Genomic DNA, 9,711 nt, shown 5'->3' with positions numbered 1-9,711 from the left:
GGAAACAGTCATCACATTTGCCTATGTAAACCTAGCGCGAGACTTGTTCTGGGTTATACGGTAATATTTACTCTATGGTTAAACTTTAACTACGACAAGCCGACGCGCATAAATGTCACCGTCAGAACTAGACTCCACTTGCGGTTGTTTTTCCAGTTACGGTGATTTCACGTCTAACGCTTGCGCCGCATTTGCTGTTATAAAACGCCTGTCGAAGAGTTTTAGAATTCGTTAATCAGTAATTATAAATTATATTCTGCTGCATATTTTGTCTGAAGTTACGTGTGTACTATGTTCCATACGACATGAAAGGCGCTGGTTTGTGATCTTTGAACCGCTAGAAAAAATAATAAACTTTTAGTGGCCTCCATTTTGTCTGCGGGCCACTGATTTTGTCCAACATCTCAATCTGCGTATAGACTGAAATCATCTAATTTTCGGGTTTTGAATAATTCTACCAAAATGTCCGGAAGCGTGAAAAAGCCGCCCAAGGACTCGCTACAACCGAGAGATACCCGGGTTGAGGAGGAGGATGAGAATCTATGGGAGAGTATCGTGCAACCAGCTTTTGCCGAGTTCGCGGGAACGTTTTTCTACACTTTTGCAGTGTGCATGGCAGTGACGACCCAGAATACACTCCTTTACGCTATTGCCTGTGGTCTGGGAATCGGTTGCTTGTGTGTTGCTTTCGTCAACATCAGGTGAGTTAATTTACACGCATTTGATATGAATATGAACTTTTTGAAATGCAACCCTGATCGAACATCGACGCATGCATCATTTCTTTATGGCAAGCGCTATTCTGCCTGATATGTCAACTATTTTCCTTCTCGCCTCTAAAGAAGGCGCCGATATTCATTAAATCATCATATCCAACAATTAAAATGATCATCTTCAACAGTGATCAATATATATATATATATATATATATATATATATATATATATAATGGTATTATTATCCGCGTGTTGGAATAAGAGCATGAAGACGATGAAGACAAACAAGTTGACATAATGCATTAGGATCCAACTTCATTTATTTGAAGATCCGTGCAAGGGTCGAAAATTTGGTTTACTAATAAATGAAGTTGGATTCTAATGCATTGTCAACTTGTTTGTCTTCATCGTCTATATATATATATATATATATATATATATATATATATATATGTATGTATTCATATAGTCAATACTTAAGGACATTTTGATGTAAGCTTACATTTTTGCAATCAATATCAAGGCATTGCATATTGGCTGATACAGAGTAACTTGCTTGCAACAGCTGATATTGTTTTGTCGGTAGAATCAGATAGGAATGATGCAAGACAACAAAATTAAGCTTTGATGATAAAAAGCCATGAAACCTGGCATAGTCTAACTGTTGTGTATAATCATAAATCGAGCATGAAACAATGACTGGTTTCAAAAAACAATTCAGTAGTCATTTCGTGCAAAGGTTATGAACTTGTTTTCAGTTTTCGGCATTTGTAAGAACAAGAGCGCTTTATAGTGACTACTGTAGAAAGCTTGATCAATATGATATTTTCAGTTATTGATTTACATGTAGAAGTTTTATATTCTAACAATTATTCTGGCCTTGAAAATTGATAAAGGACAGATTTTCTTGAAGATCATGAAAACGTTCTTCATCAAAGGAATATATCTGCATCTCCCTCGTATTACTAGCACATTTGTGACAAAAAGTCGATTCTAGTCTGCCAAATGTTTTTGATAAATTTTGCTTTCTGATAAACCACACAAGACACTATTTCGAAAAACGAAACCTACGGTTAACAAAATGACATCGTCTATAAAGATGCCAAAATATCAAAGTCTTGACATTGTTAAGAAAAATGTGAATAATGAAACGCTTTTTTTTTTTTTCATGTGTGAATTTCTTTAATACTGTACCTGTCAATAGGCCAATTTTCATGTATTAGTCTATTATGTTTGCTTGGTTTCTTTTTTTGTTAGTTTCTGCCTTCTGTATTACACTCACGTTAATTTGTATAGTTTGTTTCTTTTTCACATTTATCTGTATATAAATCATGATCGTTTTTTAAAGCGAGGTCACTTTGGTCAAACTTTTGCTTTCCATATAATTTCCTCTGCCAACTATTTTATGCATCTATTGCAGTGTTGTTATGACATCAATATTAGAGATTGAATTGAATTGAATTGAATTGAATTGAATATCTCCCCCTGACAGCGGAGGTCACTTCAACCCCGCCACCACTCTGGCGACCTTTATATCAGGAGGTCTGCACATCGTCAACCTACTCTGCTACATCCCTCTTCAGATCATTGGCGCCATAATCGGCGCTGCTTTTGTTCGGGTATGTACACACGGGGGTCGCTCTCCTTATAATTCCTTATTATCTAAATTTATGAAATTGTTCCGTCGAGAAGTTTTCATTGCAAATGATTGACAAACTGCCCGACATCGACGTAAATAAGCACTGAATTGATCAGTGTTTTATTACATATAAAGCATGCTGATCAATTCAGTGCTTATTTACATCGATGTGGGGCAATTTGTCAATCAGTTGCAATAATTCCTTATTGTTTTTCAGGAAAGTGTTGTTTAGTTGTTATTTACAGATAGTATAAGAAGCACTTATATTCAAGACGTCAACCCTTTAGGGAATCGTATTTTGTACTAAAACGAAAAACATCCGGTGTACGCCATTAAGAGTGTGTAATACCACCAGTGACGCCATCTCGATCTAGGGCATGTTGCACAGGTGCAAATTTAACGTGCCGTAGATGTAGTCACCATTAAGGGTAGGATTTTCTTCCTTTTTTTTTAAATTTTTTTTTATCTTACACTTCCTATAAAAGTTAAATCGCACATAGCGTCAAATGATCTGACGGCATGTTAAAAGGGCATCACACTTGAAAGCATGAGGGGGCCTGCCGCTTTCAAAATTTTAATGAACCTCACTCAATGAGTATGCCTAAAATGTTTAGATGAAATGACATTAGAACACGTATTTACAATCATCTCAAAATATTCAGATACACTCCGCAATCAATGCATGAAAACATGGGAAAAAATATTAAAACAAAAAGCAGCAAGATAAAGTATCTGACCAGTGCATGGTTGCCTGGCTGCTGTCGTAATAACTGTGATGCATGGTATTGAGGGGCCGGCGTTAACATTAACACAGGTCATTGGTAATGATGATGATACGCACCCCTACTGACGATAATGATAATAATGATAAAATTAACAATAACAACATGAGACATGAACACGAGAAAGGAATAATGAAATCGTAGTCGTCCTCCTCGATAACAAATACCAATGTCTAAATACATGTATGATGTGTTTTGTTCTTTTCATTTTTCATTACGTTATAGGCATGTTTGTATGAGCCAACGTACTCTGAGATCAAGGGCGGAGCTTCCGTGTTCCGCGGCAACCACCGCATCGACGGTTTCAACGAGTGGATGATGGTCAACAACTGGGACACCGAGCCTTTCCTCGGCATCATCACCGAGGTCATCATGTCCTTCATGGTTTTCGCCGCTTACCTCCAGGCCAACATCGACGAGCGCCGCTCGGGCAAGAGGAAGGAGCCGCTAGTATACGGGCTGGCCATTACCTGCGTCACTCTGGCTTCGTGAGTTTTAGCGGAAGTCGGCCCCGTGCTATTAAAGAATATGCTATAAAAGAATAGGAAACAATATTAAGGGTCCGAAATGATATAGCTTTAAGGTACTCTCCCGTATGTCCCCCAAAAAAGATTACAACGGGGCCCTCCGCAATTATATCTTTAAAAATAGCGAATCAATCTAAATACGAATTCAGGGTATGAAACTATAACTCATTGCCCACATCTTACGGAAAACCCCATTCGATTTGCTTCAGTGGTCAAAGAGAAATGAGGAATTTTGTAGAGGATATCGGGAATCTCTTCCGTCCAAATTCTGTCTAGTATTCACACACAAGAGTATTGAATTGCTAAAATTGGAAGAATCAGACTCATGACATGCTTTACAACAATCCACATTTCTCTGTGACCGCTTAACCAATTTGAATGGGGTTTTCTGCAAAATAGAGCTAAGATGTTATATTTTAAGACCCTGAAGTAGCACCTAGACAGGTCGATCATATTGGGTGTTATCAATGCGAAAATCTAATTGTAATTTTTGGGGCGACCAGTGCAGTTTGTCCCCCAAAAAAATTACAATCAGATTTTCGCATTGATAACACCCAATATGATTAACTCTTTTAAATGCTACTTCAGGGTCTTAAAATATAACATTTTAACTCTATTTTGCAGAAAACCCCATTCAATTTGGTTAAGCAGTCACAGAGAAATGTGGATTGTTGTAAAGCATGTCATGAGTCTGATTCTTCCAATTTTAGCAATTCAATGCTCTTGTGTGTGAATAATAGACAGAATTTGGACGGAAGAGATCCCCGATATCTTCTACAAAATTCCTCATTTCTCTTTGACCACGGAAGCAAATCGAATGGGGTTTTCTGTAAGATATGGGCAATGAGTTATAGTTTCATACTCTGAATTTGTATTTAGATTGATTCACTATTTTTAAAGATATCATTGCGGAGGGCCCCGTTGTAATTTTTTTTTTGGGTACATACTGTATTTGCAAGCATCTGGTAAGTAGGGCTTACATAGTCACACAAGCATCAAGCAAGATTTGTGTTCCGCGAGTGTCTATAACCAGGAATTACCAGCAACGGATTATCAATTTTCTAGCGGCATAGCGTACTGATACTTTTGAGGTTATGACATGGACTTCTGAATATATTAGCAGCTATTAAGAAGAAGGTGGAAACACAGATTTTGTATTGCGTGATTTAAATGCAGGTATATAAGAAACAAAGAAGTGTTCCCTTTTTTTCTATCATTCCTTGGGCAAGAAAGAACGCTACGAGAATATTACTGTAACTTAATATATTTGTATGATCGAACACATCAGATTTCGCTTAAATATATATCAGATGTTGGGGAAATTATCACCTGTGTTCATTTTGGAATCTATGCAGAAAGAAGGGATAAGCCAGTTACAGTGTACTATGAGATTCTTACTCTCTGTGTTTGTAATAATAATAAATAGGAGGCGTCTTTCAGTTTGCAATCCTGAAAAAAATCTACTTTTTTGCTTTACAAAGCAGACGAGAAATGAAGTTTGTTGGTTGCTTTGGGATATTCTACACATTTATCAGAGATCCACAGTAAGCGTTTTGTTTCTGGAAAAAGTGTCTCAATACTGTCTCACACCGCTTTCTCGTACTTCAAAGATTCTACACCGCTGGAGCCGGTTTCAATCCCGCTGTGAGTTTCGGCGCAGCCATTGTGTCTGAGCAGTGGGCCGATCACTACGTCTACTGGGCCGGGCCCCTGGCTGGAGCGGGAATTGCTGCGCTGTTCTTCAGGTACTGTATTAATAGACCACTGATCTCAACCGAGATAAAGTGAGCAGGACCAAAGCTCGCATCACATAATACTTGCGAGTACCTAGCGTGGTTCACTCTACCGTATGTCAGATTAAAAAAAAAAATACAATGGGACCCTCCGCAACGATAGCATTAAAAATAGTGAATCAATCAATAATACAATTTCAGGGTATGAAACTATAACATATTACCCACATCTTACAAACAAACAAACAAACAAACAAAAAACACCCCCCCCCAAAAAAAAAAGAGAAAAGAAACAACAACAACAACACTATCCGATTTGCTTCAGTGGTCAAAGAGAAATGAGGATCTTTGTAGAGCATGTCAGAAATCCCTTCCCTCCAAGTTCTGTCCAGTAATGTTCACACATTAACATGTACCGTACTTCCAAGAGCATTCAAGTGCTAAACTTGGAAGAAAAACAGACCCATGACATGCTTTACAACGATCCACATTTCTCTGTGACCACTTAACCAAATTAAATGGGGTTTTCTGTAAAATATAGGTAAGATGTTATTTTTTAGACTCTGAAATAGCATAAAGACAGTTTAATCATAATGAAAGTTACCAATGCGGAAATCCGATTGTAATTTTTTTGGGGGATATACTGTACAGTAGTTATAAGAACTTCTGTCTACTCCTTAAGATAACTTACTGGCGTTGAGGGCGTCATTAACACACCTGCTTACACACGGGACTTGGGTTTCTTCCGCAAAAGTTTGAGGAGATGGCGCGATTTAAGTGATTGTGAAATTTGTGGTGTCTAGCTCACCTGCCAATGAAACACTAACCTGTACTGTGCATTTCTTCTGCAAAAGTTTAAGAAGATGGCGCAATCTTAGTGATAGTGAAATCTGGATTGTAAGCTTATGCTGCTTGACGGATCAATGGTGGACAGGGTTGGTGGAAAGTAAGATCGTATACAAATTTGCCATAATCTGCACTTAGGAGTGACATCAGAAGAAATCTTTCTCATCAGGTACAGCTGCCATTCATCAGTCTCTTTGATACACTAAAGTGTTTCCACAAAACGCTAAAAAAAGAAAAGAAAAAAAGGCTTGTTAAGATCCACTGCCGTGGTTGTTCTTACACTTGTATTAAGAAGAAAAGAAAAAGATATATATGTATATATATATATATATATATATATATATATATATATACATATACATACATATATATATAAATATCAGATTCATAGCCTTGTCAATATTTCATTTTTAAGTTTTCCATCTTATCGCTTACCAGTTACATCCTTGTTGATATCGCATCTGTTAAAACATCTGCAAATATATACTTTACATATATATATATATATATATATATATATATATATATATATATATACATGTGTATATGTCTCTCTATACATCTGTGCACTCAAACTTATTTCTAAAAATATGGAAGTACACATTTACCCCTTTGTTTTACATGGTAACAATACAAATATGATTTGCATAAATATGAAATGAGTGCATAAACACATGAATGGCACTGCATATGTTTAGGGTCCATGAATAATTCAGACACAGCGGCAAGAATTTACTTAAAATACAGTGTTTATTAATCTTTTCAGAGGAAGTACATCTTTAACTCTTACATCAAAGCATACATGATCATATCTTGTTACTTATGGATAGATGCATTGTATATGCCAATCTGCACTTGCATACTTTTCCTTCAAAATACGACTATATTTGTATCACAGTGCTTATGTACCATTTCTCACTCTGTGTATGGTATACAGAACAGTTCATGTACACACTGCATTTGGCAACTGAGTGTATACTTCATAAAAAACAAAGAAAAACTAACATAACACAATAAACAGAGAACTCGATGTTGTGCTGTGGGACGTGATGTGGAGTAATGAAACTACTGGAAACTAATATTCCTGCAGCTTTTTCCCCCACAAAGATATCCAACTGCACATTCACGAAAACCTTCATCACTTTTTAAATAGTATGTATCATTCAAGTTTATTCTCAGTGGCAGATCCAGAGGGGGGCACACATCCCCTCTTTATTTGTTGTTAAAACAAAAGAAATAAAAAGAAATGAATGAGATGAAACCCGGAAGTAGCACCAAAAATATTGTTTGCGCCCCCCCCCCTCCTTAATGGAATTCCTGGATCTGCCCCTGACTCTGTTGTATTTTCAACACACAAAGTGCATAAAGAATAGTCATGGACATGTACTATTGTCAAATGAGGCTGATTTGTAATGGGAATCTCCAGATTTCAAATGCATTGCAAACAAATCCTTCCTTATAAAGCTAAATGGCTTTAAATCTGTGGAACTTTCCTGTCTGTACTGCATTTGATTCTGTCCTTTTGTGGACACAAAGTGTGTGACACCACAGCCTCCCTGCCTAGAGATGAAAGATTGGAATCAACAATACAAAGGCAGCTTAATGAAGATTGACTTTAGCCACATTCTTCCTTTATTATGGAATGAAGTAAACTTTTTAAAAGGTTACATCTTCATTCTACAAGTCCCAAAAATACTTGTTGAAAACACAGGAGGAAAAAAACAGAAACAAAAAGACATCTATAAATGATATAATGTGCATTGTAGTACATGGAGAAAAAACCCCACACAAAGTGTCACTTTGTCAAGAACATTAATGCACTGTATTTTCTTTTTCTCAAATTCTCTTCTACGACAGGATCATCCTCGGAGATGAAGAGAAACGTCTGCTCTGCTAGAGGAACAGAAGCTGTCTCCTAGCAGGCAATTAAAGTTATACACCATCAGGGCATGAAATCATCACCCTTCCTCGTTTGAGTGGGAGTACTGGCATAATCATAATTCCTTGCACTTGATGGCAACGAGATGTTCATTGTAGAAAGTCTGACTTGAGTCAAAGCTTACTCGAAATCTCCCCTTTTGCACATAGCAACAGATGAATAAACATTAACGCAAGAGGTATTTGCATGCAGTATATCGTCGCTGGGGCGACAAGACCTCGTATCTACAAAATGTCAAATGTTCAGGAGAGCAAAAAAACATGGCAGCCAAAGCACTGTATCCAATGGGATAGACATTCCTTTGACATGCCGTGGTGGCTTCATTTTTGGGGTAAGACATCTAAGATTTGGACAGGACATCACTTACGTGATTATCCAACCATTAATGCAAAAAAGTCATTTTCACCAAAATTGCAGATACAAGGTCTTGTCACCCCAGCGACGATATATGTTTTAAGTCACTGAGGCTTTCTAATTATAGGCAGGAATTTCATAACAAGAAACTGACCATGGCAATAACAAAGGCATCAAGTTAGAGAGACAACCACATCTATTGCATGATGTCCCTGTCCATGGAAATGAGTTTTAATAATTACCTGCTTATGCAACATATATGTCTCAATAAGGGAAGAACATTGTCAAGACGTTCTTCTTCTTTCTTTTTTTTTTTTGTCTTGGCACATCAAACACAGACAGAGTTCTTTTACGCGAGTTTTTAAGCACTGATTCCAAATAATCTGTACTTCAAACTATAGAAAGATACATTTCAGTAACAACAGAGTGCCACTTCCCACCTAGTATCCTACACGACAGCAATTTAATGGTCTTGAAGGACTTAAGAAACATTGATTTAAGCTTAAATTCACATCATATATGGACCACAAGGCTCTTGATGATAATTTATTCCTCACAGTAGAGACAAGTAATCACTATCTTCTAGGTGTATTTTGTTTATGTTGCCTCATAAATATTCTCTCTTTTTTGTATGCGATACCATACTCCCAGTGTACTAATAACACTTTCCTCTTGCGTTTTAAACTAGACTTTATTCAAAAGTAATGCAGTGTTTTAGTTATAAACCTGTACATTTAGAAATAAATATGTTTATGCAAGACTCACTATCAGATTTGCATCGTCATTTTTGCTTTTCTAGTTCAGTAGTTCAAAAATTCTGGTGCACAGACATAATTGAAATATGTGTATATTACCCATTTTGCCTAGACTTTTTTTGTAGCATGCCTTGCCAAATATTAGCTTGTGCAACACGATCTAATTTAGAGTCATAGGGGGAAAAAAAATCAAATCAATTTTACGCAAAATCATAACATCCCCTGATTTTGTATATCCTTTTGAGTGAAGACGTAGAGTAATACATCCTGCATAAGAATTCATGATTTTTTATGTATGTTGATTGAAAATTAATAATTTACTCAATTTCTGAGTGTTTTGTTCTCTGTTGTTGTTTTTTAATCTTTTTTTTTTCTTTATCCATCCCTACACTGTATTTCTATCCATTCAACCTTTGATAC

General features: G+C 36.6%; 1 protein-coding gene across 1 annotated transcript; it reads left to right on the top strand.

Annotated features, from left to right (window-relative positions):
• Positions 1 to 331: 331 nt before the first annotated feature.
• LOC139718892 (aquaporin-8-like) lies at positions 332 to 9,711 on the top strand. The gene is made up of 5 exons (XM_071630335.1): positions 332 to 701; positions 2,209 to 2,335; positions 3,363 to 3,625; positions 5,275 to 5,409; positions 8,101 to 9,711. Exons 1-5 carry the CDS (start codon positions 463 to 465, stop codon positions 8,138 to 8,140), a joined length of 804 nt encoding a protein of 267 aa, XP_071486436.1. The 5' UTR covers positions 332 to 462; the 3' UTR covers positions 8,141 to 9,711.

The sequence above is a fragment of the Diadema antillarum genome, unplaced genomic scaffold (assembly GCF_040938485.1).
Source record: "Diadema antillarum isolate AM-2024a unplaced genomic scaffold, OU_Dant_1.0 scf00000101, whole genome shotgun sequence".
NCBI classification, from domain to species: Eukaryota; Metazoa; Echinodermata; class Echinoidea; order Diadematoida; family Diadematidae; genus Diadema; species Diadema antillarum.
The sequence above is the reverse complement of the archived record's forward strand: the minus strand, read 5'-3'. Positions and strand labels throughout refer to the sequence as shown.

Coding starts and splice junctions, on each gene's coding strand:
- LOC139718892 (XM_071630335.1), top strand. CDS start 463: ATGTCCGGAAGCGTGAAAAAGCCGCCCAAGGACTCGCTACAACCGAGA. Junction 702..2,208: donor GTTGCTTTCGTCAACATCAG/GTGAGTTAATTT, acceptor TCCCCCTGACAG/CGGAGGTCACTTCAACCCCG. Junction 3,626..5,274: donor ACCTGCGTCACTCTGGCTTC/GTGAGTTTTAGC, acceptor CGTACTTCAAAG/ATTCTACACCGCTGGAGCCG.